The following is a 22,387-nucleotide window of genomic DNA, read 5'->3' as shown; positions in this document are numbered from 1 at the left end:
TATGGGGGCTCAAATGGGAATGGGGATTGACATTTTCAATGGGGAATTACCAGTCCGCAAAGGTCGGACTAGACCGGTAAGTCCCCATTGAACCAGGGCGGACACGGTACCGGTAATGGTGCAAGTCATGGCGCTAATAGCGCCATGACTAGCACCAACCTCGGAATGAGGCCCTTAGTCTCTGATAAAAACATGGCAGGGAGGTGTTATGTGTCCACTTTTGCAAACACAGGTCCCCGCCGTGCCATTTTGCTCATGTGCTTGGCGAAGTGCATAAGGGCACTGTGAAAAGGTGGTGTACATGCTTTTATGCCGCCCTGTTGCACTCCGACGCGCAACTTGATTCTGCATAGCAAGCAGGGTTTACAATGCATTCCTTTGGACTATGCCTTCTTTTTGCTGGTGAAACCTCAGCATTTGCACCAGCATGAAGGTGCCTGCTGTCGCAAATGTTGGTGTATTTCTATGGCGGAGAGGGAGGGAGAAGCAGAATCGTAAGCTACATTCCGCCCCTCCTCTCTACCTTACAAATGCATTAAAATGAGCCGTTACGCGAATGAAAGGCGTGAAAGCCCTACACAAGGCTATTATGACAGAGCCACTGCTAATCTGATGGAGTCTGATTTCTCCTTTCTGCAATTAAAACACAAATGCTATAGTGAGTATTTGCACTCAACTCCGTCTCCACAATCCTCCTATTACTGTGTGCATGTTTGTTTATCTACGTATTCAAGTCAAATAAAGCCCAGCTTGTAACTGCGACTGTGACGAGGAAGACTTTGAGTAAGTGATCAGGCGGTTACTGAGCGTTACAGAAGCTCAGTTGCCACTCCACTCTTAGCGCTTACATAACTACATGCATTTGTATTTACATGGGCAGTAGGCATATACAACAGAGGTACTTACCAAAGACATGTTAGTGTTGTTCAGTACCAGAAGAGCTGAAGCATTGAAAAATGTTGTGTTCACTGTGGAGAATAAATGCTTCAATGAACATTCTGATATTTGGCCCAATTATAGCTAAACATCTACAGATAATATACATTTTGTATGAGATAGGGAACACGTCAAGCAGTTGGATTCTGGGTACAGTAGTTCAGATACATCAATGAAACAAGCTTCCTCACACCTTGCTCTGATGCCATATTTACTCATTCATGTAGATGAAAGAGGTCATATTCGCTTGACCTGTGAAAAATGACCACACCTTTGCACTAGAAATGACAGCTTCTCGTATTTGCGACTGCTTGCCTAGCAATACTATTTCAGTGGTTTTCACCCCGGTGCTTGTGTTAGCGATATCTAGGCCGGTATTACATAACTTTGCACCACGTACAATTAGCACTAGGACAAACACTGCTGTAGTGGAGAAAGCATTCAAGGAATGCATTTTTGCCCTAGGGAACTAGGGACATATTTGCCCTAGGGAAATGTTTACCCTAGCCCTAGTCCTTTGCCCTGATACATTGAAAGAATATGTTTTTTGCAGAAGAGCAATTTTGCCTTCCTGCTAATGGCAAAGTTTCTGCAATATTTACCTCACACCAGAAATGCTGCAATGCCAATTACTCATTAACTACACACGCTATTATCAAATCTACTTTTCTTTCACACAAAGGTTTGTGACACACTATTAAGAGTCACACAGTTACCGAAAGCACATTTAATCAGTGTGATTAATTACACTCCCACAAAAAGCATTTGCATACTTAAATATTTAGTAATTAATTATTTTAGGAATTTCGACTGCAGGTCGACTGTACAGTGTAGAGAAAAACAATGGCAGCTAGCCTTGGGTGAACAAGGCAAGAAGGTCCAGGGTCATTGCTCAGTCAAATGTGGTTTGATTGATGTGTGTGGGGTTTCATGTTATTTTGTGCAGTTTCATCTAGGGCATTTTTCATGTGGACATCGGGCCTCATTACAACTGTCCCGGTCCAGAAACAATGGTGCTGGTAAGCCTACCGGCACCGTTGTTTCTGGACCGGCACAGTACAACAGCATGGCACCCGCCCACAGAGTTCTCATGGGAGCACCGGCATCATTGTTAACGGTGCCGGTGCTCCCATGTCCCCATTCCCACGGAGTCCTATTGGACTCCGTGGGAATGGGGACTAACATAATTACCGGCACCTGACTTTCCGGCTACCAGACTCGGAATAGCCCAGTGGCACTGGGAATTCAGGTGCCGGTAATTATTTTCACGGCCGGAGGCAACCCACTGGTTTTACCGGCAGGGTTACCGCCAGACCCGTAATGAGGCCCATTGTATCCGGTCTTTTTATTGCAGATAAATCCTCTCAAAATCCAGATTTCTCAAACATGTTTCCATGGAGTTCAGATCAAACGTGCTAGCACTTTGTCTTACTTGATGGAGATCAATTTGATGATCCCTCATGTTCCCTCTCGTCAAGATGAATTTGGTTTGCTGCCGGCCCTTGATTGCAACCCAGTGACAGTCAAGCCTCTCCACCTTGCACTTGACTCTTTGACACTCCCGTTTAACCCCTTCCTCTTGGACTCTTGTTATTCTGGTCCCACCCATCTCTCTTAGGCCACTGAAAGTCTAATTCACCCATCCATTCTTCTAAGCACACCTTGCAACCTATATACTGCACTCAAGATATGCTAATATCTTTATTTTCTCTATTTCGTAGCACTATCTTGTCACCACGTGACGATTTCAGGGTGAATGGCTGGAGAAAGAATCAGAAGGTGGGTTCCATGTATTAATGTCCCTGCAAAAATGTCTCCTGACAAAAAAGTTGCTGTATTTTGCGGAGACATTATTACATTGAACACGCGGGGGAAACGCAGCGAACCCCGATTTATTTATTTTTTTACAAGAGGGAACAGGGGACATCCCCACAACCCGTCCCCATACATAATGTCACCATATATAATGTCACCAATGGCTTTTCCCGGCGACATTATGTATGGGGACATTATTACCTGACACCACTTAGAGGCCCACTGGTTAAGTCTTTTCGGAACTAAAGGTGAATTACCGCTGGTGGATGATGCCCAGTTGGGAGGGATGTTGCTGGAAGGTTGGGAAGCAAATCTGAAGTTGCAGACCTTGATTAGTTGCTGTTCGTTTGCACTTAAGAGGTTTAGTAGGTTTAGGTTTGTAAGTGCATAGATTAGCACGCCAGACACATCCATTTGAAGTGGGATGACTATTAGATAAGAAGCAGTGTAATGATGTCCAACTTTGATTGGTTAACTATGGGGCCAGCTGTGTGGTTTTGGACAACCTGGGTTTATTGATACAGAAGTTGGTCAAACCTGTCGATGATCCATCGCAGTAATTCAGAACAGCACCGATAGTGCAAAGGACATTGGAACTATTGTGAGGGTATGCCAAGGTCGCCAGAATCCTGTTCAGTGCTTTCAGGTTATTGAATGCATTCATGACTACCCGAGAAACATGAAGCGTTATGGAGAGGCTTCCATTACGGCTACAAAGAAGTCTCTGAGTTTAGGAACCAGTGACTGAGAATTGTCCCCAGAGGAGCATTAGAGGATCGGAAAGACGTCACAGGTATTTAGAAATGATCTGGATTGGGATTACCTTCCCAGGAAAAGTATTAATTGATTATCATATAATTATGAACATTTTCTAAAGAACTGACCAAGCCCAAAAGGTCTGAGGTAAGAATCCTTGGGTATCTACGGAATGCATTTTAGGAAGATCTCAAACAACAATCCTCCATACAAAATGAGGCCAGTGCCAGTTGGCTCATCATGAGTTGAGCGTATCCCAGTGCTAATTGCGCCAGGATACCGGCCAACGATATTAGCGTTACCGCAACTCCGTCCGGCACAATTTGCGCTGGATCCCGAGTTGCTGTGGGGAGGTTAATCCCCATTCCTATTGGGTCCATTGGACCCAATGAGGGTTTCTTGGCTCTATTATCGCCAGTGCTATTAGTGCTGCCGCAATTAGCGACAGACTAATAGCGCCGAAAACGGGCAGAAAGGGGAGATTTTTACCTCCAGCAAAAAGCTGGAGGTAAAACTCACACTTTCCACCATACTCCAGATTGGGCGGAACAGTAAATGTGGTGGTAATAGCGTTACTGCTGCATTTTACCGCTCCACCTAACTCATGATGAGGCTATAGTCTACGCAAGTACATAACAATAAAACAGAGAAGAATGCAAATCAGACAAGACGTTCATTACGACCCTGGCGGTAAGACAACAACGGCGCAGGTAGTGCTAGCGGTGCCGTTGTTGCCTCACCGCCTCATTACGAGTTCTGCTTGCGGGGCCGCCCTGTATGCCTGGTCAGACCAGACGTGCAGAGCGGCACCCGCTAGCAGAACAGGATGCTAACAACGGTCCCATCATTAACGGGACCTTTGTTAGCATCCTCCCCATTCCCATTGAGCCCTATGGGGGCTTAAATGGTAATGGGGATGTACCGGGTCCGGGTCCCGCGAATGGGAATTACCGGGCCCGCAAAGGTCGGAATGGCCTGGTAATTCCCATTTTTCGGGACCCAGATCCGAGTTTGGGGGTAGCCATGCCGCTAAAAAGGGCATGGCTTCCTCCAAACTCGTAATGAGGACCTATGTCTGACAGAATCAAGAGGAACATTAAAAAATACATGTTTGATAGTATTTCACAAATAAGGAAGCAGGCCAAACCATGGAAAAGAGCAGTAGTTTACAACCAAGAGGAATGTATACGTCGGCTAGCTTTCAGACAGTCAATATAGCATTTATATAACATATCTTGGGAATAACTGGTAGTTCAAGACTAGTCATGTCCACTTTGAACAATAGCATGGTGGCAGACAACTCCCGGAAAGAACGATAAGGGAAAGTGACAGCTATAACCAATAAGGCACGGGCCGTGGCACAATGAGGCAGTGGCAGTCGACTAGGCGCAACAGAGTTCGGTGGGGGTAGCAGAAGATGTGTCTTCATTGTGCAATCATAAATAGACTTAGAATATTAACAAAGAGAAAGATCACTATTGTGAAGTCTGGGGGCAACTCTTGTAGCCCAGCACAGCTGGAGGCGAGTCAACTAGGCTTGTGAGTAGAGATGAGGAGGGAAGGAAAAACTGGCAAGAGGAGAGACCACACCGGCAAAGCATTATATCCCAAGAGAGGGAGGGGGTTGGATGGGAGTGGAAGAACATGTCTCACTGGGACTTGGACAACAATGCCATGTATTCAGTCTGGGAGGCATAGGCAGTAGTAGTTCATTCTTGTAGTAAAGCACAGACGTAGGTGGGCTCAATAAGGACGTGTGTAGAAAGGAGGGGGGGGGAGTAAACATGTGAGATGAAACAACAGCAACATAGCATGTTTTCCAGCAGAGAGGGTGGGCTGTCAGGTGTAATAGAGTATTTCTTATGGGCTTCGGCAATCTTATATACAGCCTTGCATACTTAGGATTGTGTGGCAGAAAAGGATTCAGGACAGGAGGACAGTGGGCGGAGTAAGGCAATGATGAGTGCATGTGAATATGTAGTCCTGTGCTGCTCCAATCAGACATTTCTTTAAGAGGAGTGTTTTCTGTACATTTTTGAAGTGGATGAGGGAAGATGCACATCACAGACCCTGGGAAGGGCAAGGGAATGGACTCTTAGTTTTTACCAGTTGAACTAAGCCCTCCAGGAAGAATAATAATGAGTTTATTATTACATTTTCTTTAATGCCCATGCAAGAGTTCATGATAATGAGGCGTAGGCAGTGGTGAACTGGCCTACAGGAGAGTCTGGAGATTATCAGGTGGCTCTCTTTTCGGAAAGCACTCAAAATTGATTCATATTGCTATGCTATTTTTGCTTGCACGTGGTAATATGGGGCCTCTTTGAGAAAATAATCGAGGGCCTCTTTTGGTTCCCAGTCCACTCCTGGTCCTGCAACCTTTGTCTCTCCAGATGTCTTGGACTACAACGCCAATGAACCCTCACCATTGACTTTGCTGGCTGTGGCTCATGGAAGTTGTAGTACAAAACATCCTACCCACTAGGGTGCAATGGAGTCGATGAATACGCAGGTATCACCTACTGCCCCTACTCGGAAATATGTAAGTACCAATTCCTGCCCCTACTTCTCACAATTACTGTACAGGTAAGAAACGATACCAGCTAAGGCAGCTTTACCGCCCCTTGAATCAGGGGTGAGAGACCAGACAAGCTAAGGCAGGCTCCAAGAAACAGTACTTTAAATAGTCATTGTACACACCTCCACCATAAAGAATTAGTTAGGTTGTGCGACACTAGCAGGGATTATAGTTAGAAAGCAGAAAGCACACGTAGGGTGCTGTATATAGCATAGAAGGGAGGAGGATTCCAGGGATCTATGTGCTTTCCATGAGATATTTTCATTGAGGGAGAATTTGTCTAAATGTTTTATTTTGTAAGACATTTTACTGCAAATCTATGCATGGGAGACCCATCTTCCCTACCTCCCACCCCTCTATCTTTCATATTGCCATAACCCACGCACCGCCCACATGCATTTGTGGTAGCATCTGTTGAAAGAGAATTGATGATTTCTCCCTTGATGGAAGAACATGTGATGGAATCTACCTATCCCGTATTCCGAAATGCCAAGAGAGGGACTCTCTACACTGATAGAGCAGATGGAATTATAAGCAGTTTAGATGCAGCATACATGGGCAAGGTAATGCACAAAGTGAATGTAACATGAACATACACAAATATAGGTCTCCAATATGGAGGTGAGAAGAACAGAAGTACAGCCATTTTCCTAGCACCGAGGCTGCAGTAAACTTAGGAGTTAGCAAGGCCTCAGACAATATGCTGAACTCATAAAAACACATTTATTTTAGAAGCTTTGAAGCTTGGCCAGACAGTAGTTCATAGCAAGACCAGGGTCAGATGAACAGAAGGGACTGGTGGGTGTGCAGAACGTAGGGACGAGATAACAGTTCCCAAGACGAGAAGCAGTAGACTCCCAAGCTAATTAAAGTACAATAATAGCACAACCAGCCATTGATGCCATTGATGCCCAAATGCATGAGATCAGTATGCCAAAAGACGTTATCACAAATAGATGAAGAGTGTCTCAAGTGGTCACAAAGAGTACAACATGCACGTTGAATTAACTCAAATCCCAGTAAATAGAAATCCATTTTGCAACATGGTCCCCTAACATGTGATCAAGACATGAAGAACAATGACTTCTCATTATGAGTCAAATATATATAACTTACCTGCTGTACTCCCTAGCATTCACACATACACAAGTTGATGCACAGGGCCAAATACAAAGGAACAGATAGGCCACATGGCCTGGGAATGATGGGGAGTACTTTTAATTGGAATAAGTGCAGACCATGGACTTCTCTCTCCCCTACCCTATGTGTCTCTCATATCTTGAAGTCCCGTAGAAGTGTCAAAGGTTGGTGCGTAAACTCAAAACACTGCCTATGATGAATAATGCCAGCCAATTAGTGGTCAGTACAGAGATGTAGTGAAACTATCGTCTATGCTGGGTTGGGCTCAGGAGGAGCCATCAGAGATGTAGCAACGAATGAGGAAATTGACACTTATGTAATCTATATATATCTTAAGATATTAAACCAAGCATAACCACTTATACGTTTTGTAACTGATATCATATTATGAAATCATTGCTTACGTATTTTTAGTACAAAATCTGCTCACACTCAATGTAAAGTTGAGAGCTGCTTGTATGCTGTCCCAGCCAAGATTCTGTGTTTTGAATAAAGCTGGGTTTTACCATGCACTTTGAGTACTCCATTATTGAGGATTGATTTTACTAGTGTGGCAAATTGGGCTCATCTCTACAATGGTAATGTGGTGAATTGTATCAAAAGCAGCCAAGAGGTCTCGGATGATCAGTATGCCATTATACCTGCCTCCTGATTGTCCAGGATGCATAGAACCTCCCCTAATAAGCCATGGCCAGTAGCTTTGAGAAATCAACTGAATATTACAAAAGAGATCATTTTGGGCTTGTTTTGTAATAAGATTACTGATAACAGTAGCACTATCACATAGGAAAGGCCAGAAAATGCTATCATTGTATGAATTCATGGATTGGATGGATGAGTGAAGATATGTGCTGCAATTTCGAACGATTCAGGAGGGCGACCTGGGTGTTGCTCTGGGAGGATATTGAGAGAGTAGCCATTATATTGCATGGACTGTAGCCTTTGCACCAGAGGATCGCTTGTGATAGCCTTTGTATTGCACAGGGAAGAGTTTTGCAGTTTAACCACGGTGCTGCACTTAGTCGAGTCCATGAGGGCGTCCAGGTTATAGTTTTAGGTGATTGTAGAATGTGCTCCACTACATGTAAAACAGGTGTAGGCAGAAGGCTGCCATTACGGTTAGGTGGGGTCTGAATGTAGCCACCTAATGATAGCTGGATGCATGCAGATTGCACCCACCATATTTTAACAACCCAGACGTACCAGAATGTTGCTAAATGTACCAATTCTAGGCGTTTACTTGATTATAACCAATGCATTTTTCCACTTGCACTCTGCACCTTTGGAAATACCCAAACCGGCGACCTCACTCTCGCACACATTTGCTTTCACCTACTACTGGAATGACACTCTGCACAACATTGCTGCCATAAGAATGTACCTACCTTTCACGTAAAAAATTCAAACTGTAGCTACACACATAATTGACTATCCTCTTACAACCCCCTGCTTATATCCCTAGTTTGGCACTCTCCACCCATACACATGCCAATTAGACATGAGTGGCTAGTTGGGACTAAACCAAACCCTCACATCCTTTATTGGTCTGTATGGACATACGCATACTAGCACCCCCCAACTTTCCCATACTTCGGACTTCGGCCCCTCTGAGGGAGCTCAACCTACAGAGCGTTGGGACCATACCCATGGTGAACGGCACTGTACAAATTGACAACATGACATTAAATTAAATATGAAATGAGGGTATGATGATGGTGTGATTAAGGAAATAGCTATAGATTCATGGGCTTGTTTTGAGTTATATATGGATGATTTTTGTGGATGGTTAAAGAACTTCAATCTTGTTTTATAGCTATACATTGTAAAGAGAAATGTGTGTAGTAAGTGCATCAGTTGTGATCAAAATGCATGTTTTACCTCTACATGTCTCTACTCCATTAGTTATTTTCCTTTGTTGACTGGCCCTGAGTGTATTGAACACTGAGAATGTGTAAATATGAATAGAGCATGTTTCTATGCCGCACAATTATATTTACATGTTGGAGTCTGCCCTGAAGCCTGAGTAGTACTCCCTGAGTAGATTTGTTTGGAGAGATACTTGTTCAGTTGAGAAGATAGGACACATTCTAGGGATTTGACCAGATAGGAGCAGACATTTATAGAACAATGGTTTGTGTGTTGTTCTGAGTGTGTTGTTGGTTTCTTCAACAGAGGTATTACCTGACCAGCCTTGATGTTTATTGGAAATGTGTCTTCTTACCCTGAGGTGTTGTTGATGTGGAGTGATTAGGTATTCAAGCTATAACAGGAAGCTTAAACAGTGGGACAAGGGTGCAGGGTATTAAGGAGGTGACTGTTTTCTGAAAGATTTCTGGAAAGAGAGGGGAGAAAAGAAGTCAACTTGACTTTGTCTTTGGAGTTTGAACCTCATTGATTGTAGAAGAATAGGCGATCATAGTCTGATTTTGTGGATCTAGTCGGCTAAAAATGTTGCAAACTCTTTGCATGTTTCCATTGAGTGTGGAATCCTCGTGGGGGCTGCAGGATTAAATGCTTGCCTCATTACCTCAGTGTTTCTTTAGCTGCTTACGAGATGCATTAACTCGTTTCCCTGAAATAGGACCTTTTTCCTTTATTGATGTTACTTGTATAGGTCTTTCATGTGGTTGCATGATATATTTTGCTTAAGGGTGCTCAGTGCCAGTTCTTCATGGATGTCCGGCATGTTGATGTGGTAATGTAATGGAGGGAGTTTATGTTTGTGCTGACGCCACCCGAGGAAGTCTTGGAAATACCAAGATATCAAACTTATTTAGAACCAAGTTTACCTTTCCACGCACTCATATTTGGTGGGGTTTGGGTTGGCCAGTTAGATATGCATGTCAAAGATGATTGAGAGGGGGTCTGCAGTTGATCTGACAGGTGCACAAGAATTAGATCCGTGGTCTGGAGGTTTCCAGTTTTAGCTATAATTCGAACAAGCGTGTGCCCTCCTGCATTAGTCCAGATTGAGCAGTGTTGTGCTTAAGTATTTGTCTTTTAAGAAGAACATTTAGGTGGTCACTAGGGTGTGTCTGTTGTCACCCCACTGTAGGTGAAACTCTCCTTTGGAAATATTGCCCCTGAGTGGGGAGCTGGTCAATACAATCTTCGCTGTTCATTATGTGTTGTTAGTCGATGGTCGATGGCAGTTATTTGTGGACTTTGGTAGATAGGTTTTGACTTTGACAACCAGATATTCAATGGTTTTGTGTGAATGGGTATGTATTTGTGGGCAGACAATGGTATTCATGTGAATAAAAGTAACACCCCCTCTTCATGTCTCCCCCTTGCCCACATGCATAATGGAATAATTGGTTTGATACTAAGGAGTGCCTGATTTTGTGGGATTAGATGTTAAACCATCCATCTATAAATATAGTGATTTCAAGATGGTGTTCATGTATGGGATAAGCTGTGCAATGTAGAGTGCCACTGCTGATTTACAGTTGTTTAGCATGAATATTTGTGTGGATGTATCTGTATTTCAATGGGAAGCCCTGGGTATGGATGGGCAGATCATGTTGATTGTGGTATCTATATGTGTCTACGATTAATTAATCTAAGAATGTGGAAGGTGTTATTGGACAATGAGAGTTGTGTTAAGGCCATGTCTGTTTCGATGGAGCACTTCATTTGTTTTCCTATGTTTTGGGAGACACATGCTGGTGACATTGTTTTCTGGAATAGGTATTGGCATCCTTGTTGTTTCCGTGTCCGTGGTGGATGGCTTCCAGTCTCATTCCTTTCTTTTCCTCAGAGGTTTTCTATGCTTTTTATAAAAGGGTGGCTGTGCACATGCAGTGTATTTGCGTACAACAAAGTCATTAGGGAGCATACTAGATATCTTTGGGTAGATTATTACTGTGGAAAGCATTCTTCCTGATTTTGAGCTCAAGATCAAATGCATTCAGTGGCTCTTTTGTGTTTTAGGGATCCTGTTTCGGGTGATTTGTTTCAGCTTAAGCCGTTTAAATAATCGCCTTTGTGACTAAACCGCTTGCGATTTGCAGTTTAGTGGTTTCCCTATTCGTTCAATGAGATACGTTTGAACCCGATGTTGCTATGGAAACTGTTTATTTGCATACAAGTGACTTTTTGTGAGGGTAGGGCCATGTATATGATGTGTGGTTTTTGTGTGTTATTGTTCTGAGTTATTTGGTGCTGTTGAACGAGGTTCAGCTCAGATACGATTTTCCCCTTGTGGTTCATTTTGTGAAAGGGTGGGTAAGAGAATGGGTTTTGAGTTTTTTGGGCCCCTCAGCATATTAACCTTACTTAGATGAATAGCTGATGATGTGGGGCAGACTCTTTTGCAATTCAGAACTGTGAGAAGGTATTATGATGGGGCATGTTCTGATAATTGAAAGGTTATGATTCACCTGCAGACATTGGTAGGCCGTGACTGAGGGGACTTTATTTCAGTTTGTCATTGGTTTGCGTTGACTAAAATCATTTCATGCCTTTGTTGATAGGTGTATAATTGGAGAAAAGGCAGAGCAGTTACTATGTGGGCTATGATGGTTAGGGGAGGTACATCTTTGTTAGCTCAGGAGTGCAAGTGGCAGACCTGTTTGATTGTTTTTGCCCTTGTTTTGACTTCCACTTATTTTATCTGTTGTTTCAGTGCTGTGCTTCTTTAGGGATGCGTCTGATCTCTCGCAGGTTATTCATTTCAGCTATTATACGGTAAGCTACATTAGGACATTGATGATGTTCTTGTGCAGGGATAGTAAGTGCCCTGTTGCATTTGCAGTTCATGCATCCTGAGCGCATCTTGAAGCGGATCCCCTTATCGAGGTGCATTGTGTTGCAAAATATCTATAGTCGAAGGGCGTTGAAGGAGTCAGGAATCCAAAGCACCACGTGTTTTAGTCTACCTCAGGGTCAGTCGATTCTCCAAGCAAAGAGTTGGTGGTAGATCTCTTTCTTCAGATGGGGCCTCCCTCTGGAACAGCCTCCCTGTCTCCCTGAAACTTGAGGAGACTCATTACCAGTTCCGGAAGCACCTCAAAACCTTTCTGTTTGCTTCTGCTTTTTCTCCTCCTCTCCCCTGCTAACTTTCTGGCTGAAACTTAACCTGCACTGGTTACCTGGCCAAGCTCTGATCGCGGGCCCAGGTCCCCTCCCCCACCAGTCGCACACCTGCACTGCCTTCCTGGCAACCCCCGCACTTGGGGACTGTTTTTCTGTATCCCTACAGTCCCACTACCAGCACCTGATGCCTGCACTTACCCGTACCACCTGCTGGCCTTACTTTTACATACTGTTATTTATTCTATTATGCCATGTACTGCACTGAACCCTCACGCTTCCCATGCAATTGCGCAATCTCAATGACACCTGGCCTAGTAGGATCGTTGTCTGTCTTCCCTCTTTTCACCCCTGCTGTGCCTCGTCGAGCCTTGAAACACTTGCGTATAGGCGGGTTAAAAATGCCATAACATATCATACCTTATATCCTCTTTTCATTTCACTTTGGTTGAGAACCTCTGCACAAGAGTACTGATGATTGTTATGTCTATGGGTTGACAGATCTAAAGTTAATTGTTAGTAGTTGATTGTCTTGGGAATTCTCCTAGGTATAGAGTATTGTTGCGATGCTGATGGGAGTGCTGTTTTTGGAGGTTCACATTTTGTTTTTAATTCACATAAAACATCACAATCCCGTTATTGACACTTTATGTTTATTTTGTTTGCTGTTGTTGTTAGAGAATGTATGCCTTTAGAGCATGTCTGTGTTCCATCTGATGGGCAGGGGAGCACAGAGGTTTGCCTCCTGTGCCTGTAGACCGAAAGGTCTGTTGTAGCCTTAACTTCAGACATAGGATGATAATGGTCAAGAAACAGTGTTTCATGATTTTATTTTAGCATGGATTATTTAAAGTTTGTGACCACAGTTTTTGAGATCAGGCTGTGGGGATACATTATTTTCAGGGTGTGGTGGACGAGCATGCTCTGGGATGGTTCTAGTAATGGCATAATGTAAGGAGATGGCAAGTGTTAGGGAGAATTATCCAGAATGGCTAATTTCCCTTACCTACTGAGTCCCTCAGCAGCTTTGCTGGATTTCTAGGATTTATTTTTTTCACCTGGTAAGAATGTGAGCCTTTTTTCCCACTCTTACAGGTGCTTTGCTGTGTGTGTTTAACATGTTTGTGTTCATAGACTGTGGAGCCTCACCTACTCCAAAAGCATCACCTTTTTAGTGTGTGTTACACAACACCTTCAGCGCAGTGACACAGGGCTGTCTTTTCGACTTCCCAACTCAGACTCCATTTTCTGGGACTGACTATTGTCTCCCAGAACATGTAAAGTTGCCATTGACTTTATTCGTCTTTTTAAATCCACAGACCCAGTACAAACTATCTTACATAGAGTACTGGAAAGGGTTACTAGTTATCCCTTTTTGTCTGTTTCTCATGGAACATTGTTTCATTCCCTTTTCATTAAGATTTCGCTGGTGGCAGTGGTAACTACCCTATTTGTTCTACCGCGGTTATTTTAAATAACCTTTGTATTGTTTTTGGCTATCTTGGTAGCCTCGAACTTAAACCCGCTGGACCATATTTACTTTTATACGGTTCCGGCTGGGTTTATTCACCATTTCTTTTTGTAAAAGTCTTTCTTGTGTTTTACTCTGTGCGCCAAACCAGGTTTGGTTCCTTTGTTCACTGGCCTTTCGCGGGCTTCTGCACAGAAGCCCTCCTTAGGCGCCTGTATGTCTGAGGGGGACAGGATGTGAGGGAGGGGTTTGAGACTCCCTGCACAGGGTCTCCTTGGAGACCCATGTCGCACTCTGGTATGATTGGCTGTGGTGACTGTCCTTGCTGTGTGATTGACAGCCAGGCTGGGTGAATGGGGGGAAACATAAAAAGCAGCTCTCTGGGACTGAGAAGGCAGAGTCGCCACTTGATCGAGAGAACCGAAGAGAAGCTGACAGAAGAGGACCTCTACCACGACTGAACCTCCCGGTGAAGCCCTGCTGCAGGTCCGAATCTCCAAACTTCGATGACAGGGAAGATCTGCAAGGAATCTTCTCCCCTTGAGCTGGTAGGAACAACCAGTTCGCCAAACTGCAAGCCAGGCCTCCCTCCTCTGGTCGAATTTGCTGTGCACAGCTACAGGGAACCGGATAGCCAGGAAGGTCAGACCCTGCTTGGGTTTTAAGGCGCGCACCTTTTTTTTGTCGCTTTGCTTCACTGCTGGTTTGTTACCTCGGCAGTGCAGAACACTCCAGTCTTCCTCCTTCTTGTCAGTCTGACAGTCGCTTCAGGAACGGTGAGCCTGCAGGACCTGCCAGGAACATCTGCCTCAGCTACAGCATTCTTCTGCTCTAAAGGTAGTGTGCTAACCCGGTTTCGTCCAGCCGCGGTGAAAGTGTGTGAAATCTTTCGCCAATCCGAGGGCTTGTCCTTCTCTATTCTTTAAAGTAACTTTTTGTCTCACCAACTTCGTTCTGAACTCTTGGCAAAGACTTAACCGTGAACTACCCTGAACTGTGTGATCCTCTGCAAAGACTTTGGTCCATTGACTTTGGCCCAGGCCTCTTGATTTGATTTCCTCACTGTAGTTCCTTTTGTAGATTGCCCTGCTTACTTACTCGTTGGTGCTGCTCAACTTCTGTCTAACTTTGTCTTTCCCTCCCTTTTAAATTACTGGAGTACCATTTTGCTAACACTTCATTTTGAGCCTAACTTGTCCAGAATCTATTGGGTGTTGTGTAGTGTATTAGAATCTTGATTTTTCAACTGCTTGATAATAGTGAAATGTTTTATAACTGATGTGTAAATAAATGTATATTCTTTTACTGAGAAGCCTTGAGTCAGTTTTTGTTTGAATCATAGTAATTGCTGTTCTTTGTGTAACTATTGATACTGCTCACTTACTCTTGAGATAAGTCTGGCTGCCTAGCCATCACTACCACTTTACTGTGTAGCACAGGCTTGTACCAAAGGTGAATGTGTACTGTCACTTGTAGTCTTAATTGTGTGTGGTGTTCCCAAAGGGTACTGCATATAATTCTGCCTAACAGCAAGTTACTTTAATACATGGAGGAGTCCACCCTTCTTGCAGATCTAGGTGTTAGGATTCTGTGGGATGTTAATGTAGTCACACTCTTGCATTTATGTATCATTTAATTTCCTTTTTTGTGGCTGTAATTTGATAAATGATCACTCTGTTAAATTGATTCTCTGTTGGACTAGCATGCTGCTGATACTGACCGTTATTAAAGTCCTACTGGTGGAGATCACGTTTTGTTGCGTCAAAGTATCTCATTGGATTAAGGGGCCTATTTATGGTCTTAAATAGGAAAACAGCAAGTACTTCCATCTTATGGTGGTTTGTAAAATGTTACATTTGTGTGATAAGCGTAAGGCAACATCCCTGTGTGTCGCAGAGGGAGGGGGTGGTTAGATGCTTTTGAGGATGACACTTCTGGTACCAGTGTAGATTAAACCACCTTCCGCAGGGGGGCGTGATTGTACGCTTGGTGATTTGTTGTGAATGTTTAAATGAGACAAATACATTGAAGTATATAAAAGCTGTCTACAAACTTCCAAACACATCAGATATGAAATAATATGGAAAGAAAGAGAAAGAAAACGGAAATGCCTTCAACCAAAGAAATCAAAACTACCACAAAATAACAGGCACTTTTAGCCCCTCTTTGAATCCATGTCCCTGTATGTGAATTACAGAATGTACCCTTCAGCTTGTCGTCAGCATCGCCCTTTGTGTTACTACATCAGAAGGCCTAGGACATTTAAATGATAAACTCAGTAAATTGTAGCAGAGTATCGCCACCACAATGTCGGGTGACTCTAGTAGTGGACTGGTCCTATCAAAAGTCTGAGTTCTTTTCCATTGTCCATATTACTCCTGAATATACCAAACCCAAGGCAGCCTGTGCTGCCATCTTGACTCTTTTCTCTCAGAGGTTCATGTGAGCATTAATTGGTAAATATCAGCTACTAAAGGCGGTGACCTTAACAAACACTGTCAAGGGCTTCCAATGATCAAATATGAGTTGTGTGACTCTAATCACAGAAGATTCATGCAAACCATTAGGTTTCATGTTCAGAAACATCTATTGTCTTAACCCTTGGTCTGCAAAGTGTGACTTTCCAGAAGTTCTCTACATGCCCTATGATCCCTCACCATTCACTATGCTGGCTACAGCTGATGGGAGCTATAGTTCAAAATATCTTGAGAGCAAAAGGTTGCAGACCTCTGCCTTAACGTTGCTCGTCATCCCCTCCCTCTTGTAGTTTAAGAAACAATGATGTATACATTTGTTTCAGAATTATAAGGTACTGTTATGTTTCAATCTTGTATCATTAAACTGTGCCTTAGTTTAGTCATTATCGTAGACATATTGGCATTATGTACATTGCTCCCAGATATTTGGGAGATGTATTTATGTTTAAAAATGTTTTTAAAATACATAAAGAAATAATAGCTTATGTGTATGTAGGTAATTTTCATTGGACCATCAAATGCCGTTTCATAACCAAAGTTTGCTTATTTTTCTAACTTAGATTATGAAAAAATAATGTTTGAATTAACCTTTTAAAATATTATTTTACTTTCTAATTTAGAGCCCAAAGGATTATAGGTGGCAATTCACTCTTATTTTGGGTCAGCATTCACCAAACCGCTCAACGATTCCCACTTTCTATAATTGCCATACTTTTATGTTTCAATCAACTTTGTTAGTTACTAATTCAATTGTCCATCATCCAGTTGGTGAATGGGTAGATGAGGGAAGAACTACCTCGCTGTTCACTGTTTTCTCCCACACTTTTTGGTTCCGGTGAATCCAGAATACTTTTAAGTATTGCTACACCATGTCTTGTGGCCTCAGAAATTCCTGTGAATTGATGCAAGTGCAGCAAAAACAGATATGATACAAATCAGTTTCCATTGCCAAAAATGGCCATTCAGATTCTGAATTAAAAATTGCTCAAGAAAATGTGGACAACCGGAATGAGCCCCTGTGCCGCGTTTGCAAAGGAATTTAGTGTTACAATATGTTTGTGTTAGGGATGACATCCTTGTTGACTGTTGACTGGGTGAAAGACATATCATGAATGCATCTACTGTGGCCCCCACCGTTTATGTGATAAAGCCACTCTGTCACACAAGTAAGTCACAACTTTAGGTTTTGGTGTACATCAGATGTCCTTAGAATAAGGGCATCTGCATAAGGTTAGACCGAGAGGTCTTCTGCTCTCTCCTTGTATTCAGAGAATTGTAGCTTGTAAGACGAATGCTACCTTTGTTCTCGTCTTATCGAGATCGCCACATATTTGTCAGTAGTAGAAGACGAAATGCAGTCCTTGTGAACAGCCAAGTACTCATTTCAAAGCAAATGCTTTGGATGTTGTGGGTTATTTGATTGATTGATTGATTGTTTATTTATATAGCGCCTATACACAATGTGTTTCAATATGTTTGGCCATATTAGGCTGATATCAAACGACTGTTTAGTCCAATTTATGTAGGATACTGACTAGGCCAATAATGTCAGACCAGGAAGTGCCCTGCCCCTAATTCGCTGAGAGAAATCACAGTTTCTACTGTAGCACTCTGACACTGTAGCTGACCCAGGATTCCATGCTTCCTTGTTCCAACATCGCCCTCACCATACTGAGCCAATCCCTGTGGTCAAATGGAGTCCTTCATAGCCCTACCCAGTAGTGAATGAAGCTGCATGTTCTTAATGTGCCCCTTAACCATCTTTTTATGCAGTCAAGCTATAGTATACTACAATACGCTATGCTGATTATAATGTGAGTGGGTATGCATAAGGGCGAACACGGTGTGACCCACTTTACACATGCAAAGGACAACGCCAACACAAATGTACGTAAAGAAATACTCACTTGAAGTTGAAAACAGCCAAACGGATGTGTGCAGCAAAAACAGATATAATACAAATCAGTTTCCATTGCCAAAAATGATCATTCAAATGTCATATTACATCAACAATGAGCAACACATTTTCTGAACATGAAGAAGGAATTACCTGTCACAATTGTATACACTCTAGAGTCCACAACATAATCCATTAAGTGCAGGAAACTGTGTTTGTCACGAATTTAAGGTTACATGTGATCCCATTGCTCGTAAAGGATTAAACGATATTTTTTTTAACCCACTAAACACCCTTCCCAACATATTTTCGGACTGGGTGCAATTATATAAACACACTCCAGTCCTAGAATATTTCAGGAAAGTGTTGGATAGTGGCTTACAAAAACATATCTTTCCCTCCACAATGTTTATTTCCAGCGATATCACTGGATACCGGTTTTAACAGCTGTCCCTCTATAGTTTAAGGGCCCGCCCAGTAGCACCCATGCACAACTACTTCACAACACATTTGGTGTTAAATGCATCAGACTCAGAAAAGGTCATACGCTTGGTTTACACATGAGGACTCCCAGCTGCGTATGAAAGGCTTCACACAAATCTCACAAACAGATATTAATCAACTAAGATGTTATTCCATCTTTAGTCAACCAGCTGACCAATGCTGAGCAACATCACAGACAATCAGGTCGGGTGTTTGGCATTGAATCATCACTCCTATGGCCATTATTCAAGATACAGGCCATAAACTGCAAAGTGACTTTGTGTCACACATACAAGTAGTGGAGACATGTATTTCATTCACAGTAAACCATCACATTTGTTTAAAGTGAAGGTGGTAGCCCTTCGTAGGGAAGCTCACACGAATCTGGTCAATTGGTAAAACTCCTCCTACTCCCCATACGATCCCAACACCCCCACCTACAGTGAGGCCCAAGAGTAATCTCTCCATCACCCATGCCAACCAACCTCCCTCCACCCATCGCTCCCCGCAAGTTCAATTACATCATGGTTACACTTCACTAAGATACAGCACTGTGGTCCACAAGTGGATATCACATCAGTGGATAACCACAACACACGTGGTACCAGTGCACAAAACAACAGTGGAAAGTAACTTCTACTATTAACTCCGATCAATACAGATGGGTCCCCATGGTGCTGTCAGTGACCGGATATAGATAGATAGTAGTGTTAAACTACTATGGCTAGTGGTATTTAGGGTAGTGCTACTAGCAGAATTAGTAATATCCATTGTAGTACCATTAGTAGCATTACTAGAAGGTGTACTACTAACAGAATATATGACATAATATATGACATACAGCAGTAGTGATACTAGTACAACTATGTGTAATAGTATTAGCATTACTAGCACAGTGAGTACCAGACGTTGTACCACTAATAGGTGTATGTGTTGCAGCACCAGTAGGTAAGTGCTAATAATATTGGTTATATGTGTCATAGTAGTAGCAAAAACGCTTGTGGCAGTACTAATATTATTGGTTCTATGTCATATTTCTGCATTATAAAGACCGAACACAAATATAAAACCCTGCTTCCCCACCTCCACCCTCTCCTGCTCATCCTCTCGTTAATCAGGGGGGGTTAACCCCCCCAAGCCCATCATTTCCCCACCCTCCACCCTCTTCCCACTGCTAAACACGGATCCTACCCACATATACGCACACAGACACATAGATGCACACACACAGTCCAAAACATACCTCTCACAATGTGCAAATATATGTTTTGACCTGAACAGATAATCTTAACTGAAACCTCTTACCTTTGTAAGTGGCTCCTTAGCTCACTGCATCATAAATGAGTGGGGGGGGGGGAAGGGGTAAGGAATGCCACTTGCAATCAGCAGGTGTTCTTTTGGTTGCACAACAACCCAATATTAGTGCCGGAGTGGCTGTTCTTCTATGGAAAAGTGCGAGCTGTGGGCCCCACCTGCCCGGATTTCGAAGTTTTTGAGTGTCTCTGATTTCAGGAGGAAGTCTCTGAGTTGACACATTTACCTCAGCATGTTTAAAAACCCTGCATGGAGCAGAGCACTGCAGAGTTCTGTGGTTGGCAGCAGGATCCTTTTCGAGTTGCTCTAGTTTCAGGAGGAAGACTCTGAGTGTGACACATTTACCTCAGCATGTTTAGAAACCCTGAACGGAGCAGAGCACTGCAGAGTTCTGTGGTTGACAGCAGGATCCTTTTTGAGTTGCTCTGTTTTTAGGAGGAAGACTCTGAGTGTGACAGGCGTACCCCAGCACGTTTAAAAGCCAGTGCAGAGAGGAGCGTAGCGCAGTGCTGCAGAGTACTGCAGTTGCCAGTAGTTGCAGCAGTTCGGGGGCAAGGGAGCCTTTGACTTGACATTGCCGACAGATAACATTAATATTGCTGCACAAAGCTGTCATGGGAGAAATTACAACTTTCACAGTAAACCTGACTCTACCATTCAAGTAGAGCAGGATGGCACAGTTTATCACACCTAATTAGTTCCTCCTGTGATTCGAGTGAATTGCACTCTAAAGAAGGGGCATACTGGTAAAATGAGGGTGGTAGAACCAGTCCCTAATACTGGCCAATCAAAGGAAACAAATTGGGGGAATGACAGTAAGAAAAATGTAAGTGAATATGTCAAGACACGCTTTTCAGGAAAGAGAATTACAGGCTTTTCCCCTTTATCTGGGACTAACAGTGAGAAAAGATCCATGTTGACTATAAGTCCCAATTTTCAGGAGTCTAACAGTTTAAATGACCTCAGTATGCTGGAATTAGATGAACTGGATGGAATGGAGGCACCCAGGGAGTCCTTGCAGTGTAATACAGATGATGACTCGATCATTACTACTCCTAAATCTTCATCTGAGAGAAAAAACTTGGATGAACTAGTATCTAGTTCTGCCACTCCATCCAAGCTTACAGAGTTTGTATCGGATGCCTCCGACAACGCTGGCTGATCTGGGTCAAATGAGGATAGCCCGAAATTACACCATACCTTGAGGGACGCCAATTATCAAAATAACTCACTTCGCCACCAATATCCACGTTAAATGTCATTTTGAGGTCATTTGTAAATCTCTACGATACTATTAGGGACGAAGTGAGCTCGCACTCCTTGTTTCTAAGTAAAATTAAATGTATGGCCTTAACTTGGAACTCTATAACTGGAAAACAAATGTAACTGATAGCGCCCACTGACCCGAGTCGAGTCACCTCGGAAGATTCAAACAGTGTCATAAGTATTGCTGACAGACTCGCACAAGAGCTTAACCACTCAGAGTCCTAAGTATGTGACTAACGTGAACCATGAGAGTTTTATTGGGGAAGCAGAAAATACAATTGCTCTAAATATAAAGCTGAGCAAAAAAAAGAGGTAAAGCTAAGAAAACGAATGGGCACCAATGAGGAACCCACACAGAAACCCAAAAATCGCCAAAGGAAATGTGTAAATAAGAAAAAGCACTAAACTGAAGAAGCAGCTGTCGATGGAATGGAGAACTCGACTATAATCCCTCCCATTAGAAAAAAATAGCTAAACAGTCACACATCATATTCACAACTGTAAATCAAGAGGTTGTAAACACGGTTGAGTGCCACAAAGAAGGGGTTCCCCAAGGAAGTGGAACTGAGGAAAAGGTGGAGGAAGACCATCTAACTACAGTCAAGAATAACTCCCCTGATCAAGCTCTGCAAACTATGCAAGTTAGGCCACCTGAAAAAGGAAAGTACTGTTGCAGAGACCACACAGACGAATACTGAAATAAGAGACCCACTTTCTTCCCTGGCAGCAGCCGCTGTTATCACTGTGAGGCCGATTCTACAGAGAAGTGAACCATACAAACCACCATATGTTGCCCGCCGAAGTAAAAAAAAGTAGACTACAGATAAACATCCTTTTTGATTCTGGCATCCATATTTGGAACTGCTTGCTCTGTTACTATGAATTGCTTGAACATTCTAGCCCTTTTTAGCGAAGTAACCCGACTGAGGCTAATTACAACTAAAGATATTGACTTAGTGGATTTCTTTGACTCAAATATAACTGACATTGTTTCTATTAAAATACCCTCGAGCGCAGTCTATGCCATGCTCCTTGAAGACACAGAAGCACTGAGAACACTGGGACATGATTTGAAACTGTGTAATGAAGGTGGTCCTAAAATCCTTACCCAGAGTTGTCCTACAAAAGAGGAGAGAAACAAGCCGAGCTTCGGTTTAGGCCTTAAAATATTATGTACAAATGGCTCAGTAGCTAACCGTTGAGTGGTATTAATGGATCAG

The 22,387-nt window shown here is 43.0% G+C and overlaps 1 protein-coding gene across 9 annotated transcripts in view; it reads right to left on the bottom strand.

Annotated features, from left to right (window-relative positions):
* The window catches only part of SLC4A5 (solute carrier family 4 member 5), an 802,545-nt gene that overhangs the window by 178,873 nt on the left and 601,285 nt on the right, over positions 1 to 22,387 (bottom strand). For 7 of the 9 annotated variants that reach the window (XM_069617635.1, XM_069617636.1, XM_069617640.1 and 4 more), the window contains one exon: positions 907 to 968. The exons of 1 other annotated variant lie outside the window; for it this stretch is intronic. In XM_069617635.1, the coding sequence (XP_069473736.1) occupies positions 907 to 968 (62 nt within the window). The remainder of the gene's footprint in view (positions 1 to 906; positions 969 to 22,387) is intronic. One more of the 9 variants, XM_069617638.1, reaches the window with a different exon arrangement.

The sequence above is a fragment of the Ambystoma mexicanum genome, chromosome 10 (assembly GCF_040938575.1).
Source record: "Ambystoma mexicanum isolate Mex_15411 chromosome 10, UKY_AmexF1_1, whole genome shotgun sequence".
In the NCBI taxonomy this organism is placed as follows: domain Eukaryota; kingdom Metazoa; phylum Chordata; class Amphibia; order Caudata; family Ambystomatidae; genus Ambystoma; species Ambystoma mexicanum.
This window is presented reverse-complemented; position numbering and strand designations above follow the sequence as displayed.